The following is a 23,259-nucleotide window of genomic DNA, read 5'->3' on the forward strand; positions in this document are numbered from 1 at the left end:
ACAGGAGGTCATTTGGTTGTGATACACCATCCATCGCTCCAGGGTCAAATGTCAAAAAGGTCAATAATCTAAAGAGTAGAGTGTGCTTCAGTGTGCTTAACTGTCTCCCTAATGCTTAGATGGACTGAAAAATTCTGACCATAAATCAATACTTTTCATATATTTTCCATATTCGGAATTATTGCATGAGGGCAGTTTTCAAGGGATGTGGGCCCAAGAAAATGAGTATTTGTGGGGCTCGGGATACCTGATGCTAAACTGCTCCCAGAAGCTTTGTGCTCCCCCCACGGCAGTGTGCGAAGGCATCCAAACCATCACGTCCCTGAAGCCCAGGAGCTGATGCACATTCCAGCTCCTACCCTGACCATTTCCCGATGAAGAAGTCCATGGTCCTCAAGATGGACAACATCAAGGGGTGCAAGAGGGATGCAGATGGGGGGCAGGAAGAGAACCACAGGACGAGTTCCTCAGAAGGAACTAGCACAGCTGTGGAATCAGAAAAGCAGTTCAGAATCCCACCTGGCTATGTGACTGGGTAGTTCATCTCTTTTGGCCTCAGTATCTCCACATGTAAAATGGGCAGGACAGCACCCCTGAACACCTGCCCTCGGCCTGCCGCAGCCCGGCCTCTCCTTCTCCATCCTGCCCAACACCGACTCCACCCTCCAGGTGTGCAGGCCAACAGCCCCGGGCCATCCTGACTCTTCTCCTCCTCTCACGTCCCACACCAGTCCAAGAAGACACACCACCACACAGGGCTGGGACCCTGTGCTCAGTGTGGTACTGACCAACTGCCAGACAAATGGGTGGACAGACAGACCCACTCACCCCGTCAGGCTCTCTTCTAGAGCTGTAACAACGGAAGTAAATAAAACAAATCTCCTGTCCTAGAGAGCTGATGTCCTGGTGAGGGGATATCATCAATAAACACACACTAGACACAGACTCACACATTAGAGGGACGATGATAGATGCTGAGTGGACGGGTAATCTAGGTGGTCCTGGAGGGTCACTGACATGCTCTTAGCCTCCTTTAATCCTGAAGACCATGTAAACATGGCCACAAAAGGCAATCAAGTTTTTTAAAACAACAGTCATCCACAAATAACAACTGCTGGTGAGGGTGTGGAGAAAAGGGAACCCTTCTGCACTGTTGGTGGGCATGTAAATTGGTGCAGCCACTGTGGAGGTTTCTCAAGAAACTAAAAATAGAACTACCATAGGAACCAGCAATTCTAATCCTGGGTAGAATTTATTAAAAAAAATAAACAAACAAAAACCACGAATTCAAAAAGATACGTGCATCCCAATGTTTACAGCAGCATTATTTACAACTGCCAAGATATGGAAGCAACCTAAGTGTCCGTCGACAGATGAATGGATAAAGAAGGTGTGAGAAATCTATCTACCTCTATCTATACATCTAGATACCCACACAGTGGAATACTACTCAGCCATAAAAAAGAATGAAAATTTGCCATCTGCAACAACATGGATGGCTTTGGAGGATATTAGTGAAGTAAGTCAGACAGAGAAAAACAAATACTGGTATCACTTATATGTGGAGTCTAAAAAAACTAACTACTGAAGATAGTAAAAGAAACAGACTCGCAGGTATAGAGAACAAACTAGTGGTTACCAGTGGGGAGAGGCAAGGGGGAGGGCAAGACGGGTAGGGGATTAAGAGGAACAAATTACTATGTATAAAATAAACTACAAGGGTAGATTGTACAGCACAGGGAACGCTGCCAATAGTTTGTAATAATTATAAATGAAATATAACCGTTAAAAATTGTGAATCACTATGTTGTATACCTGAACCTTACCTAATACTGGACATCAACTATGCCTCAATTAAAAAAAAAGAAAAAAGAATAATCATCCAAGAAGTTGAAACTAAGGAATCTGAACACAGAACTGCAACACAAAAAACAGACATTACTGGTACCAAAAGAAGACTATAAATTTAGGGGGAAAGTTCTGATAACTATTAGAGAGGATCTGGGACGTTCACTCTTAGACATCCCGAGATTAAAGCTGGACGAAGTACAGTGCCGACAGCAGACAGCTCACGGATTCCTGCCGGGGTGGGAGCCCAGGGCCAGACGACCCTCATCGTGAAGTCCTCCTGGCCCCTCTTCCCAGCTCCCACACAACACTGCACCCTTTCATCGCCTTCTGAGTGCTGTGACTTGGCTCTGGGGATGCTTCCCTTATTTGGTGGTGTCCCTCTGAGTTTTAACTTCTTTACGTACGCTTAGCAGCCAGTAGGCACCAAACACCCAAAATAGATGCTCAGTAAAAAGTCTTCCAAAAAAAAAGAAACGCCAAAACACAAACTGCAGCGCGTGCGCGCACACACACACACAAACAAAAAAATCCACAACAGACAAACAAACAAAAACCCCACATTTAAGGAAAGTCTTTGAATGCTGGAAGAAACAAAAATCCGTATATCTATCATTGTATATCTGTGACCTAGAGGTTTTAGATATTATTTAAATGCCAGCTGAAAAAATCTGCATTAAATACCCTCACAGTTTTGAGCCCTTTGTAGAATAAATGATTACCCTATGAAGATGATAAATTGTATCTTCTTTTAAAAAAGATCTAGATTTCCCTTGGGCATCATCACATGTCACGTTATGTTATGTTTCAACTCAACAGATGGCTTTTTTATTTTGGATGAAATCAAATGGTAATTTGCAAAGTCATAGAAATAATATCTTCTCAACATTTAAAATGATACTTGAAAAACTTCTTGTTCTATGTCATCTCACTACTGTCTCCTAAACCGTGGGACAGGAGGTTTGATTGTGGTTCCCAAGCCTTTGTTGATGCTGGGTGGCACGCCAGTGAGAGATGGTATCAGGTGCCTCAAACGTCGGGCTGCTTGAAAGAGAGGCCCCACAAGTCTCAGAAACTCTATTCCTTTCCGTCACACCTGGGCCCTAACAATCGCCCCAGTCAGTGGATTGGAGGCTCCTGCGCGGGACTCCCTCCCACCTTGAGCCACTAAGCCCACGGCGGAGCTTTGAAGGGTTGGGTTCCATTGGTAATCCCCCCTCAGCAGTCTTGCACAGAAAGCCCTGGAGCTGGAGCAGGGCAACTGGCAACCACTGGGGACCAAAGGTGACAAAGCTCCCCACTTGGACGAGCATGACCTTGACGACATATTCAGAGAGCGTTTGCACGTGCGCACACAGACACCAGCCCACAAATAACTACCCGGCGCCCGCTTTGTGGGAAGCACTGTTTTAGGTCCTGGGAAAATAGCCGGAAGATACTATGTGTTTAAAAAAACAGATCCAATTAACACTGCAAAAACCAAACACATCCAACTGTAATTCTATACTGCATGTGTGGATGCAAGAGACACTCAGAATACATTTACCTAAATTTGCATCGTGAGCTGCCTTGGTCACCTGTTTCATACCTATACACCCTTCTAACAGAATAAACATTTTTCATAAAAATATGGGACAACAACTCCATAGGTAAATGAGAGGATTTGTCCTATGAAAATCTTTTTTGGAAAAGTGTGAGATGATTTCTTTAACTGCCACCGAAAAGAGAATATTTCTCTTTCCTGCTGTTTTAGAATTTTGCCAACGTGCTGCTGATGACTAATGACTGTGCTACACATTAGATTCCAAGGCTGGGGTTAACCTCTAACTTCCTCTGCCTGAACACTAGATGTATTCAACTCACTCATGTCTCCAACTAGTGGCAGTTGAGGGCTGGGGCTGAATTCATTTGAATAAAGAACTTGAGACATTCAGGTCGTCTGTACTTTGAATTCTGGAATCAGTCTCGTGTGGTATTAAGAAGATGAGGCCAATGACCTTTCACTTCTGATTACACTGTTAAAACAACTGTATTTAAAATACTCACCAGGTCACAAATACATATTACGTAGGATGATAAAAGGTTCCCCAAGCCAGAGGGCAACTGAGTAGATCAGAGTGGGCTGTTTTGTTTCCACGCCAAACCTGTAGTTAAGATTTCTCCTTCTTTCGAAGGAGCCTGAGTGAGAGCTTCCTACATTTGGCAAGTTCTACATTCTGATGGTGCCAAAACTGCCCAGTCCACGCAGGGAGTGGCAGGCTGGCACGGTGCCATGCAGCTGAAGCCCAAGATTCTGATCACCTAGGTTACAAGGATACTGCTGACTCTGTACTGGAAGAAAATGAGTAACTCTCATGGACAGTACCCATGAGGAACAAAGGCTGCACACATGGTACTCAGATGAGCCACCTTGACTAGGGTGACAGTCACCCTGCTTTGCCTGGTACAATCCCTGGTTAATGCCTGTTTCCCAGCATAATTAGTGACATATGGTCACCACAACCTTAATCCCACTCTGCCATCATTTCTGAAAATGACAAAAAGAACAAAGTTCAAAGGAAATCTGATAATTATGGTTATTAAGCTTTGGGCAAGTAAGGTTTCCTGAAAGTCGAAAAGTCCCTCTAAAATCCTACCCTAGGACTTCCCTGGTGGCGCAGTGGTTGAGAGTCCGCCTGCCGATGCAGGGGACGCGGGTTCGTGCCCCGGTCCGGGAAGATCCCACATGCCGCGGAGCAGCTGGGCCCGTGAGCCATGGCCGCTGAGCCTGCGCATCCGGAGCCTGTGCTCCGCAACGGGAGAGGCCACAACAGTGAGAGGCCCGCGTACAGCAAACAAAACAAAACAAAACAAAAACCTACCCTACATTTTTGTGTTCTTTGCTATTGAATCTCATGATGATTTCATGTCAATCTCAAAAAACCAAAACAACAAACAAACAAAAAACACGCCTGGGACTTGTAAATGCTGGAGAAGTTTGTTATGTGACAGATAATCATCTTAACTCGCCAGAAAATCTGTCGAATATTATACTTGGGATAGTTGTCCCTACCAATAACCCCATGGATGAAGATACCATGAATAATATCTCCATTCAAAACCACAGACCAAAAATCATTTCATTTCTGAAGTGGTGTTTAAAGTACAGCCTTTTTCAGCAGTTTAATAATACTGGCCCTTTTTCAATGGTTTAATAATATTGTGGCCAAATGAGTGACTCTTATTTTGTCTTTTCCACAAAAATGAGAAATCGGAGTGTAACCTCTAAAATTAACGACGGTGTTTGAAAACTAAGATTAAATTACTTCTGACAAAAAGCGATGAATAATTTAGCCTTCACTCCAGAACATTCTTTTTAAAAAAGAAGTGACTTCATTTGTACTCCTCTAATTCTGTCCTTTTAACTTCTAGCACTGTCTCGGAATTTGGGCTTTGTCCTGGCAAAAGTGAAATAAAACGCAGTAAAATACAATAAAAAAGAAAGTGTCTGGAGATCCCGCGTTGGATCTGTTTTGATTTCAAAGCATTTTCCTTATCGTGGCTAAAAATTTTGTCAATATAGTTCAATCAGATACTGGGGTGGATCTTTGGGGAAATTGCTGTAAAGTAAAATGAGAGATAAGATTGTGCTCCCAAACATAATAACTGACATTTTCCTCTTCTTCCTTAAGCAGAAGCCCAGCCCCCCTGTGGCCGGCACCAGGGTCGGGGAAGGATGCGGCGCCCCGGCCGAGGAGTGGAACCTGCCGCCTGCTATCCATCCAAGGACCGCTCATTCCCATTCTTCCCACTGCTGCCTCTTGTCCCCTGGGGTGAGGTTAGAGGCAGCGACGCCCCACCAGCCTCCCCAACCAGGACGAGGCCTCCTTGCTGCCTCCACGGTGCCCCTGCCCCCGTTCCTCAGGAATACATGTCTTTGCCTCTTCTCCCCTCCGCCCCTGCAGAAGGTTTCCGTCCGTCCATAATTTTCTCTCGAGCGCACTCTCGCCAACTGTCCCCGCCCACACAGCCGGTGATGCGCTACAGCACAGCCGAGGCTGGGACCGGGCGGCTGCTCCAGCTCTTCACTGGGATTCCGTCACTTGCGAGGGTGGAGGAAACTCCGGGAATCCGAGGAGGGAGGGATTTTAGGGTCCCCTGAGCACAAGACTGGAAAGGCCATCTAGGTCCACTGGGGCTATAACCCCCCGGTCACCCCGTTTCCCGCAGCCTCGGACTGCAGCGCAGATGCGTCCCGACCCTGAGCGGCTTTAACTAGCCATCACCTCACCCTCCATATCCCAGCAGCGAAGGAGCAGTTTTGTGGCTGTTTTTAGTATCTTCTCTGATTTCCTGGCTCTGGCTCAGAAAAGGAAAAAATAGGCGTTACGTATTTTCTTCCATGAAATTCAAGTTCGTTTTCTAATCCTGGATCTCAGGACACTTTTTCACAGGTGAAGGCATCTCTTCTGTCTTTTCCAGAGGAACCGAGTCTGACCTTTAGAACTACAGTTGTCCGAGTTCCCAGAACATCCCGCGGGCCGCGGGGTGCATCTAGGGGGTGGGGTGCAGCATGGCTGGGCTCGCTCGGTTCTGCCAGCGTGTTTAGGTAGCTAGGACTGCTCAACGTGTTCCTGCCCTTCCTTCATGAGGGTCAGTGGAAAATGGAGAGAAGATGTTGACATTCGTGAAAAGAGCTCGGCACTTATAAGCTTTATGTGCAAGATGGGCACAAGAATGGATTCAGGAGGCACACTCCAAGTGGCAAATCTATATAGCCTTGGATACTCAGGGGGTTTGAGCAGATCTGTTCTATTGTGAAGAAAGAGAACACATGATGACATGGAGACACGGTGCAGAAAACTAGGCTGGGATGAGGCATGATTAGGAATTGCACAGTATCTTCTAGCTCTTTCGAAAAGCACAGCCCTGCCACCACTCTCTTCCGAAGTGTTACAGCCATTGTTCTTACAAATTCAACTTTGTTTTGGCCATGCCGTGGCGGCTCGCCGGATCTTAGTTCCCTGACCGGCGATCGAACCCATGCCCCCTGCCAACGGAAGTGCGGAGTCCTAACCACTGGACTACCAGGGAATTCCCACAAATTCAACTTTAATACATGAAAGAAAATCAGTAACAAAATTACATACTTAAGTATGACTGTATCTGACTTCACATCTGGAAAGTCTCAGGAAGAAGCCTATTTGTTCAAGCCGTGCTTGTGTGGGCAGGAGACGGGGCCGGGCAGGACCGGGATTCAGAGCCTTGTTCTAGGTCCACGCAGATGAGAACATTCACTGACTATTAAACATTGCAATTTGCTCAATGCAACGAAATGAAATGCAATGAAACTGTGATTCATCCTCTACCATGGACGCTTCACGCATGTGAATAATTCCACTTACTGCCGGTACAACGTCTGCTTTCCAGGACACAGGACAGGCCCCACGCAGCTTCCCCATGACTCTACCCAGTTGCTCTGAATTGAATTGGGTCTCCTGGTATCTCTGTAACTGTCTCCCCTGTGTGGCAAGTGGCAGAATGGGGGCAGGGACTCAGGCATCCTGACTTTAGTCTCTGTTTGCCCCACCAAGTCCCAGCTCCCCTTCTGCTCCCTGCCCCCAAAGCCTCAAATGTCCCCCCGCCACCTGCTCTCCTCTTCATGGCCTTGCCAATGCCAGTCAAGGACCACGCTTTTCTGATCAATTAAAGTTGCAAACTGAATTAAGTTTGCTACTAACGAAGTGCAAGTGGAAATTCGCAAATGTTCATGGCTTCATTTGTGTTTTTTCTAACTACAGAATTCATATTTGAAATAACTTTAAAAAATTTTTACATAAATAATAGGTATTCATTTCTGAAAGCTCAAAAGAGAACAAGGGAAAAACAGTTAAGATCTCGTATAACTCCCTCACCCCGCACTCTTTCCACCCAGGAGCCCTTTACACACACCCTGCCCAGCCCATCGACGCATAAAACACGTGATCCTGCCAGCTGTGTGACCTGGGGCCAGTTATTCAGACTCTCTAAGACTCAGTTTTCTCATTTAAAATGAGGATAAGGGCACTGCCACACAGAACTGTAACAGGTTTAATGAGCAATGATCCAGGGCTACTGCAGGGCGGAGAGCATCAGTACATTACATAAGCCCGAGGGAAAGCTCACTGGGCACCCCGTTCTCAGCCCCAGGAACAGAGAGGTGAACTAGATGGAGTCCTCGCCCTTAAGAAGCGTACATTCTAGTGGGGAAGATGACAGATGATAAAATCAACGCGTGAATTACAAAGGTGGAAGGGGAGAGTGGTATGGCGGCAGTAAAGCGGGGAAGAGGGCTGTGGGCAATTTTAAGCTGGGAGACACAGAGGCCTCACGGACAAGGTGGTATCTGATGGGACATGAGGGCAGGGAGGCCATGTGCGCCTGGGGAGAGGTTCCCCAGCTCGGCACGGGACCAGGTCCCAGAGTGGGTGGGACCACACGAGGGTGACACTGAAGCCGGTTCACAGCACGGTGACACCTATTGTTTACATGAACATCCTTCCAAGTTATTAAACGGAAGGCAACATTTTCAGGGCTACGTGGCATCCCTTTGTGGGGCTTTACTGTAATTCATTTAACCAGTCCTCTGCTGCTCGTCACAGAGATGGTTTCCTATGCCCGAACTATTTTCAGATAGAGTAGAGAAACTTAACACATCTATAATTAAAGCCAGTTACGATGTAATCCAACTTTTGGAAATAAGTAAGAACACAGACATATGCACTGGAAGGGGACATATCCCCCAAACTAAAAGCTTAGGGTAGGAGTTTTTTTGTTTTAACAGCAAAAAGCTTCTCTGCTTTTTAAATTTTTCTAAAATGTAACGTTTTATAATTAGGGAAAATGCAAAGTTATTATTGCAAAAAATGAAAGAAGGGATAAGGTAGTTAACCCACTTGCTAGAAGGAGGAAGAAAGGCTTCCTAGAGTAGGCTGAAGTATGCATAACTGACACCAGTGGGATCCTCTGTGTTTTAGCCCCATGACGGACGGATGTCACATTCATTGACTGGTGAAACTTTTTACATAAGTACGTCTATCATCCAGGCTTCTAGAAATCAAAGAATTTTAAAAGTGAAAAACAGAGCATAATGAACACAGTGCTAAGGGGAAAAAATGAATATTGTTTGAAAGGACAAATAATTTCTTAAAAAAAAAATTAACTGTCCAGGAACTTGTATTCACGTGATTTGATGGCTAACACTTTGGTTTACAGTTTTGCCAGCGCCCTGGGAAGACAGACGTGAATAAAAACCGGGTGCTGGGGCTTCCCTGGTGGCGCAGTGGTTGAGAGTCCGCCTGCCGATGCAGGGGACACGGGTTCGTGCCCCGGTCCGGGAAGATCCCACACGCCGCGGAGCGGCTGGGCCCGTGAGCCATGGCCGCTGGGCCTGTGCGTCTGGAGCCTGTGCTCCGCAATGGGAGAGGCCGCAGCAGTGAGAGGCCCGCGTACTCTGGGGGCCTGAACTGCATGTCTTGCTGGCGCTACCCCTGCCTTCTGATTGATGGGGGCCTTACGGGCCCCCAGACTTCAATTTCCCTCTGCGCCCTCACCATAAAGGCGTCTTCGAAGGGAGACGGTGAGGTGGTGCTTCTGGGACATTTTGACATAGAAGGAAAACAGCCCTCAGACAGAGGATCTCTGAGGGCTGTTTCGGGGAGTGGACATGCTTATTTCACTTTCTGCATCAGTGCAAAGCTTGCTATGAAATGAACCAAGAGCCAACAGCTGGTTGCAAGGCGAGTTTCCCAATCTTGTAAAATTAAGCTTAAAATCCCACAGTACATTTTTCTGTTTTCTAATTACATGATACACAGAAAACATTTCCAAAGTAGCAATGCTTTATAATTTCAGAGTTCAGCTAGGGACTATATGCTTATAAACACTCTGAAATATAGAATGCCCGTGTGGAAAGGTAACTGGTATATGGTTGCAATCTTGGCTAAATGCTGCAGAGAGCAACTCGCACGTCAGAGCTGAGATCCTGAACTGCAACCGAGATGGAGAGATCAGGTGTGGGAACTACGTAATGTATTTATCAATAATATCAAGCTCCCCAATACTATATTTTAAATTCAATTATAATTATTTCCTTGTAAATAAGTACACATTTTAAGAGATTCTGACGCAGACAAACATTTCCCTGCAAATGTAGTAAGATTTTAGAAATCCCACTGCAGAAATAATGTAGCAATTAAAATAGCATTTATAACAAAATATGTTTAAAATGTTTCTTCCTATAAAAGAGTAAAATTTTAAGTCATTTAAAATAACCATCTGTTTCCTCATGACATAAAATTTTTAGTATCATGTAATTAATATTAATATCACTTTCTGTTAATAACCTTATCTGTCAGATAATAAAGCAAAGATGTAAGGAAAGATATACTCATTGAAAGAAGTTTAAGAATGCAAAACCGAAGTAATGTACAAGTACTAAAGGAGTAAATACACAGAGGGTTTGATGATGACCCTGATCTGTACAAAGCTACCTGTCAGCCGTATCTATCAATCATCTCTCACCCTACCTACCTACCTACTTACCTATCTTATCCATCCATCCATCCAGCCACCCACCCCCCCACCCCCCCATCTATCTCCCTATTTTTATCTCTATCTATCTATCTATCATCTATTACCCTATCTACCTACCTAATCTTATCTGTCCATTGGTCCATCCATCCATCCATCCACCCACAATCTCTCTCTATCCCTATCTATCTTTATCTATCTATGTCTATTAACCATCTATCTATCTATCATCTATCCACCTACCTATCTCCTTCTAACCATATTACAACCAATTGTATTTTTATAACCACTCCTCTGCTACATTTACTTCCACTCCTTTCTTCCTTATCAGTATCTAAAAAATTTTAAGCCCTTTAGGTCTTTCCCTCTTTGTATGCATGTGTAAATAACAGGAAGCAAGGGAAGGATGGCAAGAGATCTGACCAAACTTTATTCTAATAACTGAAAAAGTCACCAGGGAGACAGCATCACTGAAGTTTCTTAAGCTATCTGATTCCTAGGTTGAGGACTTGAGCAAAGCAGAGGAATAAAAAATGAATATTTTCCTGGCCCCAAAGTGGTATAAAATCATGAGAAAAAGTCCTATATTGCTTAAACATATACAGTGTTATAAAATCAGATGGTTTAATGTTGCAAATACAAAAGCTCAGAAAGTTTTCTTTCCAGTTGGAAAATGGCATTATATACATTTGACAAATCTTTTTATGCTACTCCACCTCGAAGTCATTGGATGCGGGGCAGTAAATGACTCTTTCTATCTGTTAAAAAAATTACCCTAAAATTTAAAGTTTGCAACTAAAACTGCTGGGACCAAAAAACCACCAAACAAAAAAACTAAGTAACTGTAAAATTTTAGACTTCTATATTTTAGGAAGCTTTAACAATTTACGTTAATAACACGTCGTTGCACTGAGACCAATGAGAAATGATGTTACTAAAAATACCAGTGGGATGGGAAATGCAAGTTTCAGCGACAACTCTACTGGAGACTTCTAGACTTCGGGGAGAATCAGGGGTTGCTGGGCTTGGATTACCTCCTTCTCTCCTAACCCACCTCTGCCTCGTCTTTCTACACCAGATGATAACCCATGCTGACTCAGGAGTTGGCTTGTAAAAGTCACAATCACTGCTCCCTGAAAGTCATGAGGGGCGCACTTGACTGCCCAGACTCAAGTCCAGACCTTTTGTGGATCCTTTTTCTAATCACCCTTCCTACCTTCATGCCTTGTCTCCAGCTAAGTTCCTTCATTACCCACGCCACAAAGCTCCCCAGACACATGCCCTTCCCAGCCTTCACACACACTCTTCCCTTCTCTGTCATCAGAGAAGCCAAGAGAAGAGAGAGTTTCCAGCACGATGGAGCGGTCACTGGGCTCCCCATCGCTAAGAAGCAGATGGCGACGGGAACCATGCTGTACCTGGGGTGGACAGCGTGGGGGGCCAGGCACTGGATGAGAGCAGTGTCCGGGCAGTGCAGGGAGGGAGGACAGATCGGGACGGATCAAAGAGAAGGCACCTGGTGAGTAGCTGGAGACACTGAGTGTAGACAGGAGTCCCAGGAGGGTGTATGGAGAAGAAGGCTGAGAAGGGGCTGGAAGGGCAGAGGGCCACGGAGCCAGGATGGGAGATCCTGGAGCAGGCCTGTCTGCTGAACAGAGGGACCCAACGTCAGGGAGAATCTGACGGTACAGGAAGCAGACAGGGTAACTGCAGAGGCAGAGTCCTTTGGAAGTGAGAGGTGATGGGTCCAGAGGTGGAAGGAGCAACACTTCACAAGGGCAGGGACCGTGCCCCCCAGTCCCCTGGCCAGCAGGAAGCAGCACAGAGGCTGCAGCTCCAGGTGCAGCTGGGGCGTGGGGTTGGGAAGATGAGTATGCGCCTTCCCCTATTTCACTGGTGAGACTTAAAGAGGGTCATCAGGTGAGGGAGAAAGAGAAAGATTCAAGAGGAAAATTTTTGAAAGAGTCATTTTGAAAAATTATGCTCTATCATATTACTTTACGCTACCTTGTGTCAAAACTGTCCCAATTCCTGTGCTATACGGTAGGTCCTTATTAGTTATCCATTTTATATATAGTAGTGTGTATACTACCCAATACTCTGTAATGACCTACATGGGAAAACAATCTAAAAAAGAGTGGATATACGTATATGTAGAACTGATTCACTTTGCTGCACAGCAGAAAGTAACACAACATTGCACATCAACTAGACTTCAGTAAAGGTTAAAAAAAAAATTGTCGGGCTTCCCTGGTGGCGCAGTGGTTGAGAGTCCGCCTGCCGATGCAGGGGACACGGGTTCGTGCCCCGGTCCGGGAAGATCCCACATGCCGCGGAGCGGCTGGGCCCGTGAGCCATGGCCGCTGAGCCTGCGCATCCGGAGCCTGTGCTCCACAACGGGAGAGGCCACAGCAGTGAGAGGCCCGCGTACCGCAAAAAAAAAAAAAAAAAAAAAATTGTCACAATTCTTTCCTGTAACTTTGACCCACTGTTCCGAGTTCAATTCCCTGGACGTACACAGGGTAAGGCTCCTATCTGTTACCTTGACCGCCATTCACACGCAGTGTTCAACCCCGACCCCAGCTCCAGAAGAGTGGATCTCAATCCCAGCTGCACCTTACAAGCCCCTGGGAACATCTGGTGCGCAGGCTCCACCCCAGGGCCAAAAAAGCCCAACTCCAGCTCTTGGCCCCAGGAGCTAGTACTTTTGAAAAGCACCCTCCAGAGCAGGACCAGGGACGCCCCTGCCCCAGAGGCCCCTCCCACCTCCCGATTCCTCCGTCCCTATCTCTGACGTGGGTTCCAGAGCCTTCTCTACAGCCCCATCCACTGCTGTGAACAATCCCCATTTGCCAGTGTCCTTCTGGAAATGTGGTCCCACAAAAGAGACGTCTCCTTCTCTCAGGGCAGAGGAAGTCTCGACGGCATTTCGGCAGATGAGCTACACGAGGTCAGCCTCGTCGAGGTAGGGGTCCCCATTCTACGTGTGCACAGTTGGCTGGCTGAATCTGAATGCAGGATGTTTATCTTAGTTTCACTTTGTTAGCCCCGACCCATTCTGTGGTCTCTGAATAGGGAGGATGCTGAGATGACGCCCGCCCGTGTGTCGTCCGCGCGTCCTCAACACGGGCCGACGGTCAAGGCCACCCCGGGTCTCCCTCAGGCAGGCAGAGTTCTTGGGGCAGCTGAGCGTGGGTGGTGGTTCAAAGTACAGCACAGTGGAGGCTGAGACACAGCCTGAGACGGAATCCAGCCTTGGCCACCGGCCTGCTGCTACCTCTGTTTCCTCATCTCAAATGGGGATGGCACTAGCCCGCCTCTTCCGGGTCCTCGTGCCTGACAGGCAGGGAGTGCTGGATGGATGTCAGGTGACATCATCACTGGTAGTAGCAGCAGAACTGCCATGGGGCTGGTACAACCCCCGCCTTCTGCCTTGGGGGACGGTCTGGGAAGCTGAGTTGAAAGTCTCGCTGCGGGCAAGGCACTGCTTGGGTTGGCTGTAGTCATTCTCTCAAGAAAGGAAACAGCCTCCCTTTTCTTTGCGAAGGATTATCATTTAATTCACGGTGGAGCACAGTGACGGTGGCTGCTAGGGTCCATAAAGCCCAAGTCTTCATCGTTCAGACCAGGGTTTCTGGACCTCGGCGCTACTGACTTTGGACCAGATGGTCCTCTGTCGTGCGGAGCTGCCCTGTGCACTGCAGGGCGTTCACAAGCTTCTCTGGCTTCACCCACTCGATTCCAGTAGGAAACCCCTCCAACCCCCTCAACTGTGACAACCTAAACTATCTCCAGACACTGCCATATGTCCCCAGGGGAGGGACACACAAAATCACCCCTGGTTGAGAACCACTGGTCTAGATGAAGATACCGAGGGCCAGAGAGACCAAAAGATATGGTCCAGGTACCGTAGCAACTGGCAACGGTATCCGGCTCTAACATCTGTTTAAAATGATTTCTAGACATTTGCCAGGCAGCAAGAGAATTGCTGGCCTGCAGGTATGCAATCTACTGCTCCCGGTCTGATATGGGGGCAGCGTTTCCCCTAGTCAGCACCTGCTGCTAGAAATAGCTGTTAGGAAGGAACTGAGGAGGCAAAGTACAAAGTAACAACGTTCTGATTGGGAGGAAAAAAATACACCTTTTACCCCCTGCGGCCAGATACCCTAGGAAGCTTCTGCTTTCTCCTCGGTCCCATGCAGAGAAAGGGAAGCAGGTTCTGCCTGCAGAAGGGAACTGGGGTCATCCCTTTAATTAGGCCGACGAGCCTGGTGGGGGGAACAGACCGCAGCGGCCGAGACCGGGCGTGCCCAGCTTTGAGATGAGAGCCCACAGGTCCTTTAATACTGAGCTTAGCTGAAGGTTGATGACAACCCCCAGGGAATGGTTTCTGAATGCCAGCCAAGATTTGGGAGAAACAGATGAGAAAGGCAAAGTGCAGCAGAAGTGAGAGAAGGGAAAATGTCTACCTTCCCTTAAAAAGCAAGCTCTATGAAAAGATAAACAATTTTTATGATACGTTGTTTTAATACTAAGAATTCATTTCTCCTTTAAAAAAAATAACAGAGAGGAAAACTCTAAGCTTTGGAATCAGAAAGACCTGGGTTTGAATTCTGGCTATTCAGAGTGTGGTCTTAAGATTCTCGACCTTTTGGAACCTCACTTATGAAACAGGGATAATGATTCTCAGGAAATGGGCATTAGATGTCAAGCTCCTGACACAGAGACGCAGCTGTACAAATTCAGACGCTACGTAAGATGGCCAAACAGGCACATGAAAAGATGCTCAACATCGCTAATTACTAGAGAAATGCAAATCAAAACTACAACGAGGTATTCACCCACACCAGTCAGAACGCCCATCATCAAAAAATCTACAAACAATAAATGCTGGAGAGGGTGTGGAGAAAAGGGAACCCTCCTCCACTGATGGTGGGAATGTAAATTGGTGCAGCCACTATGGGGAACAGTATGGAGATTCCTTAAAAAAACGAAAAATACAGCTACCGTATGATCCTGCAATCCCACTCCTGGGCATATATCCAGAGAAAACTCTAATTTGAAAAGATAAATGCACCCCCAATGTTCATAGCAGCACTATTTACAATAGCCAAGACATGGAAGCAACCTAAAATGTCCATTGACAGATGAATGGATAAAGATGTGGTATACATATAAATGAAATATTCCTCAGTTACAAAAAGAATGAAATAATACCATTTGCAAAAACGTGGATGGACCTAGAAAATATCATACTAAGTGAAGTAAGTCAGATAAAGACAAATATCGTATGATATAACTTACAGGTGGAATCCACAAAAACACTACGGCTGAATTTATTTAGAAAACAGACAGACTCACAGACATAGGAAACAAACTTATGGTTATCAAAGGGGAAACAGGGGGTATAAATTAGGAATTTGGGATTAATAGATACATACTACTGTACATAAAATAGGTAGCCAACAAGGACCTACTGTATAGCACAGGAAACTACATTCAGTATCTCGTAATAACCTATAATGGAAAACAATCCAAAAAAGAATAGATATATATGTATAACTGAATCACTCTGCTGTACACCTGAAACTAACACAATATTGTAAATCAACTATACTTGAATTAAAAAGGAAAAAAAAAAAGTGAGCTGTAGTGTCGCACTACCGCCACCTGCTGGTCACATGATAAAATTGTTAGCATAGAATCCAAGAAGAGAAAAAAAAAAATGCTCAAGCTGTAAAAATTAAAATTAATGAACTGACAGTAAACCTTCCCAGAACCCAAAGTTACGGCATGCTCTCTGTAATCTCAAATGCAGGGCTGCCTGCCCCTCCTGGGGCTGGCTCTATGAGAAAGGAGAAACCAAAGGAAGTGCAGGACACAACGACAAGAGCTGAAACCTGTGTTTCTAACTTCTACCATTAAAACAAGCCTTGTAAAAAACGTCCATGATGACAAAAAATATTTAAAAGTTAGCAAAAATGCAAGCGCTTCAGATTCAAGATTGGCTGTCTAATAACCACAGATTCTGGTGGGAAGATGTGTGGTTAAATGGTTAGAAGGAAATGGGCACACACACACCTTCCATGTGGAGGAGTGAAAGATGGGTATGGTTTTTATACTTGGGGCTGACAAGGCTGGACGGTGGCCTGGTGGAGGCAGGTGGAAGGGAAACGTTCAAGAGTCATCTGAAGCAGTGCAGTACTGCCGGTGATGGGCAGCCAGGGTGGCAGAAGATTAACTCTTGGAATGAAGCAATCAGAGATGGGGTGGAGCCATCAGAACAACCTGACAGTCAAGAGGGGCGGGGAGTTTGGCTGCCACGGCAACGGCCACCACTGAGACCCTCGGCCCACAGCTGGCAGTGGCAGGAGATGGTGTGGCAGGCTGCCAGGCTTGCCGAGACACGCAGGACCCCTCGCAGACGGATGCACAGGGTTCACGGCATTGGCTCGGGCCCTCAGCACAGGTGGGATGCACCCGAAAATGCATTTTGCCTGGGAGCAAGATATGACAACTAAGTATACTACAAATGACCCCCCCGGGGGTCCCCTGCCACCCACAGTCATGCTAACTCTTGGCTAGCACTTCTAGAGAAAATTACCTATAGAGAAATGCTTAATCCAAAAAAAAAAAAATCACAGGCTCCCAATGAAATTGCAGAGAATTCTCAGCCAATAGTTGTTGCAGAGATAATTGTTCTGAATCTATCAATAAAGCTGAGCTGCCCCTTCATTGACTGCAAACACCAATTTCTTTCACCCAGGATTATAAGTTGGTGTTCACAGGCTCACTCCTGCCATTACCGTGATAAACAGTTGAAACCACAACAGGGTCTGACATGTAGATCAATTCTGGGTCCATAAAGAATCTACACAAGAGGTTCCAGGACAGGAATTTACAGCCACCAGTTTTTATTCTCTCTTGCTGCAAAAATTACTTCTGTCAAACACTTAGGAGAGTGAGGAAAAATGTAAAAAAATTAATTTTTCATGTACTACCGGAACAGCCTTTTTCAACGCAGAAGCTCAAGATGAATACGTTTCTGCATTTAAAAAATTACGCTGAGCAGCCTGTGGTGCTTAGCTGGAGCGGGCCCCAAGCCTCTGGGCTGCAAGCCGGCAGACAGCAATCTGAAACCCTGAGCTGAGCTGTCTGCATTTCCTCTAAGGGCAGATGCGGGTCTCACGTTAGCAACGCCAAATTATATTAGACATCTAATTTTAAACCTCAGGTACTTAAATGTAAAACCTTACAGCAGTAATAGTCATAAAGCAGTGGGGCATTGCATTTCACAGAATGGAGTCTTCTTTCTTCCCCCCTTAATTTAACCAGAACCTCCTGTTTTGTAGTTTCACACACCACAAAGTCATCTATCTAATTAGGAGTTGCTCACAGCTGCTTAAAAGACAGAAACCCCCGGGGTACCTGTGCGTCTAAAGGGGAAGACTTTACAGAGTTCTCTGGAGCCAAAGTCTTAATTTAGTGTGGACAAGGGGGCAGGGAAAAATGGAACCCCAACGTCATGTATTATCATGTACAATAAAAATGTGGGACAATGGGAAGGCATATTCACCAACACATGGTCATTTGGATTCAAAAGCTGCTTACTTCTCCCTGTCCCTGCTGCTAGCACAGTGTAAGCTTTTTTATGACCCTGACATCCAAACCAGAGACTGGGGTGAGGGAGAGAAAATGATTAAAAAAAAAAAAAAAAGAGGGTGGAGTTTGTATTTCACTGCGACGTAAAGAGAAAAAGCATGACAGAGAGCTCTTAATCGTTGTTTGTTTCTTTTGTGATTATTTTCCAAGCATGGCAGGGAACGTGGATGCCCAAGTTGAGGTCTTGAAATCCATTCATAAGTGTGTTTCCTTGAAGTCAGCTGTCGGATCCTGTGCCCTCATTTTACTAGCAACGGCTCGGCGTCTGGCAGGACGGTACTAACGGGAGGGAAGCCAGGACGTTACTCTGGCCGCAGGCAGACAGGGCTACTCCACACGCAGGCGGACCCGAATGGCCCAGGATTCTTGACGACGTGCACTCTGACCCAGGAAGTCCTGCTGGAGCCTGGGACTCTGCATTTCTAGGCAACTCCCAGGGGCTGTCAGATACCAGTCAGTCTGTGGACCACACTCAGAAGCAAGGATTTCGAGCAATGGTTCTCAAACTTCAGCATGCAGCATCATTCCGTGGAGGGTTTGCTGGCACAAAGGTTGCTGGGCCCCACCCCTGAGTTTCAGATTCAGTGGGTCTGGGATGGGACTTACGAATCTGCATTTCTAACCAGTTCCCAGGGGATGCTGCCGCCACAGGTCTGGGAAGCATATCTTGAGAGGTGCTGATGTAGACTCTAAGGCCTAGAATCAGGCCACCTGGGTTCACATCCCAGCCTTACCAGGACGTGACTCTGGACAAGCAGCATTGAACCCTTCTGTACCAGAGTCTCCCCACCTGGAAAGTGGAGCTAAGAGCAGTATCCACTCCACGGGGATCAAATGCCCTCAATAAATATTAGCTCTCGTTATCATTACTACTGTTTCTCTTTTCAATCATATCTTGGGTGTGACATACCAGCCATCCTTCGAAAATACAGGCGTCAAGGAAGATGCCTGAGAAACTATAGGAATCTTACTTCTGTACAACATTCCGTTTTCTCTCTGGATCTCTGCTATTTAAAATGTCAGCTGTAAGCCTTAAAATAAGATGCTAATTGATTGTGCGATTCTGACCCGTTAATACTCATCTCTCTTCTTCCTCTCTGTCCTCATTTTCCTGTATCCCAACTAATACCTTGCACTTCCTTGTGGCCCCTCGACTGTTCCACGTTGCCCTTTCCTCCTCTTCAAGTCTCTGTCCAAACTGCCTTCATGTTTAGAACAACTTCCTCCTGTGGTTTTGCACACACACAATCCATCTGGTTCTTGAAACGCTGCTCAAGTTTCAGTCTCTTTGGGAAGTTTTCCTTGATTAACTCTCTCCATCCTTAAACTACCTGCACAATTTCACCCCGGGCTTTCTCCATTCACATCCCGCAGTAGGCTCGTGCCAGGGCACAGACTGGCTTCTCATCTCCTGTGTTCACGGTTCAAGCTCTGGGGCATCAGGAAGCCTAGCTAGTCTAGTCTTTCACAAACACACAATGTGATCGAACAATGGACACCCGGTGCACTGGCATGTGAGAAATCGATTTGTAAATTTAAAAACAGCGTTCACCCGTAGGCAACCTCAGTCATACAGGTACTTTATAAATATGCCCGTACGGACCAATACGATCACCTTCCGTGGGAAGAGGCTTCTCAGCAAGTCAAGGGTCTGGCACTCACGGAGTCCCTGATGTGACGGTGTGGAGGTGCCCTGGCATACACACATGACCAGATGCAAAGAGCTCTCGGGTAGACGGGAAGTTAGCTAGGGAGTCTTTATCAAAGAGATAATTATGCGAATGGAATATCTGTCAAGTGTGGGTTTTAGGTTAATAGGCTGCTTCCAATGCTTTTTCTGGAGGAATATTCTGAGTGTGGGGGGAGGCAAAGACTTGGGGTGAGGATCTTGCTTAGGAACTTGTTCTTCTATCCCCTCCCCAAATATAACTCCTACGGCGCATAAGGAACAGAACCTAGAGACCGCCGCCCTCATCAGGTGTGGTGGTGACTCAGCAGTTCTCACTCACAAGAGGAAAGCTTTAGAAAGGGTGCTGCCGGGCAAAGCAGCGTGTGCACCAGGCCGGGAAGAGCCAGCTGATGACTCCTGCCCCCCTCAAATGTGGGAGCGCACCTTCTCAGAGGGTGCCGGAATGAACCCACTCAGACAGTAAGGGTAATGCTCGTCGAAAAACGGCTGCATTTCCAAGTATTTGATAATGCAATTAAGCATGTGAACTGCTTGCCCCCCTAAAAAAAGTAACCATGGCAACCACAGCAGATGCTCAGTGACAGAAGCCACAGATGGACACTGCCCTACATACCTACTGACCACGCAAGAGAGAGAAGGACACACCCATTTAAGATTAGAACACAGAGGCTTGCAGAGGTAAGGCCGCCTGTCAAGGCCACCTGCTTGGCAGGTCGGGGGCCTCTGCCTGGAGCACGGACGTGTCTGCTGAGGAGGCCCGCACCAGGCCTGCCGGGGCACCTGACGACTATGAATGCACAGCTGTCGCGTTACAAGGGAATAAACTGTACGCGGTTCATTTATAATGACTTTAGCCTCTTCATTGAGCGTCTTAAGGTGCTGTCATGATTTCAGACGAAAGGTGGAAAGCCCAGTCCCTGAAGAGGCTGGAGACAGACGTTCGTTCTCTACCGAAGCATCCTGTTTTGTCTGAGGAAGGAGCCGGGAGCGTGCTGGGCACAGGGCAATGCCGTCCGTGCGCCCCAGGCCTGCGCCGCTGTGGCACCCGCTGGAGCTGCCTTTCGAGACCTCACTCCTCCTCCTTGGTTTGGAGATGCCTTTTCTTTAAGGCCTCTGCTCGGCAGTGTCTGATGGAGGAGCATGGAGTAACTAGAAATAAGATGATGTTTATCCAAAGCACACGTCCTGCTGCAGCAGCTCTGGTCTACAGGGAAGACCTGATGCTGAATCTTTTAATTAGGACAAATTATGCTACTATTACTCTAAAACCCTGTCTGAGAGATGACACACTACAAGTGGGAATTCCTTTAAATACCGGTGAACAGGTCATAGACAAAATGCCACAGGCAAAGCATGTTGTGGTAAAGTGCAGCCTCAACGCTGCATAGTTCACGCACTCACACATTTGTCAAGATAGTTTCCAGCGTGCACATCTGTTTCCCTAGAAGCTGCCCACACTTTAAAAAAAAAAAAAAAAAGGCAAGAGGGAAGACTCTCCAAAACTTAGATGATATACCAGGAATCTTGGAAAACGGATAAGGAGAATGAATTATGTGTTTTCCTTTGATGCAAAAACACCGCAAAGCCTAACCACATAAAAGGCACACTAATGATGGAAAGTGTAGGCCACCTCATGTAGGGAAGTGTGGTCAGGGGCATACCACCTGCAGTCGGGTCTCAGCCCTGCCTGCGGTCTCAGTTTCCAAATCTGTCAAGTGGGAACGAACATCTACTGCTCCCTGCACCAAAGAAGGTCACGAGATGCTGTGGGTGAGATAGCCGATCGAGGATAAAGTGCTCCACGGGCGGAAGGCGGGCCAGGCATCGTCGACAGGGTGGCCGCCCTCAGAGCGGAGCTCGGAGAGCTCGGGGCGTCACGTCCAGCCCCTGGCTTACAACCGAGGACCGCGAGGTGGCCGCAGGTCCGTGGGGCTGTGCCCTCTCTTACCACTGCTGATGGCTGAGTTTGCAATGACCGTAGCCTCGCTCCACTGGTCGGCACTGGAGACAGAGTAGGACCGTTGCTGCATGCCGTCCGGTCGGCTGTTGAAGGAGCCCAGGCTGACGCCGCTCGCCATCTGAGACCCAGGCGCACTAGTGACATTCCCTAGGAATAAACAAGTCAGGTGAACACCAGCGCGCACTGCACACCCGAACCGGCACGAGTTAGTCTAGGGGCTTACACGCCTGCACACCGTGGACCTGACACCGAGAGCAGCCGGCGTCCCGATACAGGGCAAGTGGAAGCATCACATGAAACCATGTTCCAGAGGAAAATAGGGTGAAGCAGGTCTTATGGTGCTTGACAAAGGAACCCGATGCTTCCGATGGCTACACCCACCACAGTCCAAGACAAAGATGCACACCACCACCGCCGCCATCTCTAGACGGAGTAGCGGTGAAGACAAAAGATCCACTTTTGGGAAAAGCGATATTCCTGGCAGGCCAGCGAGCCGGGCACTGAGGAGCCCTGCTGCATCCACACATCAATGGAAATGAAATGATCACCAGTCGGGGGTCAACTGTCTGATGCCAGAGGATTACTTTCGCGGGGAAGCTATACTTTATGATCAACACAAATGGAAGTTGTCAGATGCGACATCGCTGGAAACGCAGACTCTTAAACCAGGTAAGTTTACTCTTAACCTTGAGAAGACCGCGCAGAGGAAAAGTAACCTTAGCAACTTCACAGCACGCACACAGACTGTGAAGGAAAATGGTCCCGTCGTACACGTAATGATTTGAATCAGTTGCTCAACATCAAAATGAATTATCGTCTATCTGGTCACCCCAATTCTAGACTCAAAAACATAATTAAGTGCCTTTCTCCAAAGCTCAGCCAATCACACCTTGCTGCCAGTCAGTTCGTTTGTTAGATCTGTAGGCAGATCTTCAAAGGTATTATAGGTTTCTTTTCTTAAACGTTCCTCCCATTGTTTTAGTTTAAAACCAATTAAGTTCAAAATTGTTTTCACAGAAGGTTTTCATAGCACAAGATTTTAAATACACAGACCAATTACCAGAATTACCCGTGGAGCTTTTTAAAAATAGAGGCTTCAAGAAATTCAAATTTCGATTCAGGAGGTCGGGGGATAGAGCTTGAGGGGATACGCATTTTCAAAGGGACTTCGGTGATTCTGGTGAGCAGCAGGAGGTAGGAAGCAGGGCTCCGCCACGAACACGGTCCTCACTGTAATCGCCCAGAGCATCCGGAGTGACAAAATCATCAGTGAAACACAAACATGAGCCAATAGGACAAACGAGCGGTTAACGGACAGGAAGGATTTTGCTTTGAAAAATGTATTTCCACCTTAAAAAATGAGGCCGATTTTACGCTGTTGGGGGAACTGGGTACGTTTTGAATGTCGTAAAAGTAAGTATTCCAAGGCAGGTTTACCGGATTCCAGAAAAAAAGCCAGAAGTACCACCTAAGAGAGGAAGAATGGGAGCCCATGTATCTTCCCAAGTGCGGGCCTCATAGCAGAAGCAGCTGCACCGCCTGGGAGCGT

The 23,259-nt window shown here is 46.8% G+C and overlaps 1 protein-coding gene across 8 annotated transcripts in view; it reads right to left on the reverse strand.

Annotated features, from left to right (window-relative positions):
- The window catches only part of AGAP1 (ArfGAP with GTPase domain, ankyrin repeat and PH domain 1), a 552,897-nt gene that overhangs the window by 132,371 nt on the left and 397,267 nt on the right, over window positions 1-23,259 (reverse strand). For 5 of the 8 annotated variants that reach the window (XM_027117546.1, XM_027117554.1, XM_027117520.1 and 2 more), the window contains exon 12: window positions 21,699-21,857. The exons of the other annotated variants lie outside the window; for them this stretch is intronic. In XM_027117546.1, the coding sequence (XP_026973347.1) occupies window positions 21,699-21,857 (159 nt within the window). The remainder of the gene's footprint in view (window positions 1-21,698; window positions 21,858-23,259) is intronic. 8 annotated transcript variants of the gene reach the window in all.

The sequence above is a fragment of the Aethalodelphis obliquidens genome, unplaced genomic scaffold, assembly GCF_003676395.1.
Source record: "Aethalodelphis obliquidens isolate GAN/ISIS:26980383/991018 unplaced genomic scaffold, ASM367639v1 scaffold2, whole genome shotgun sequence".
Taxonomy (NCBI): domain Eukaryota; kingdom Metazoa; phylum Chordata; class Mammalia; order Artiodactyla; family Delphinidae; genus Aethalodelphis; species Aethalodelphis obliquidens.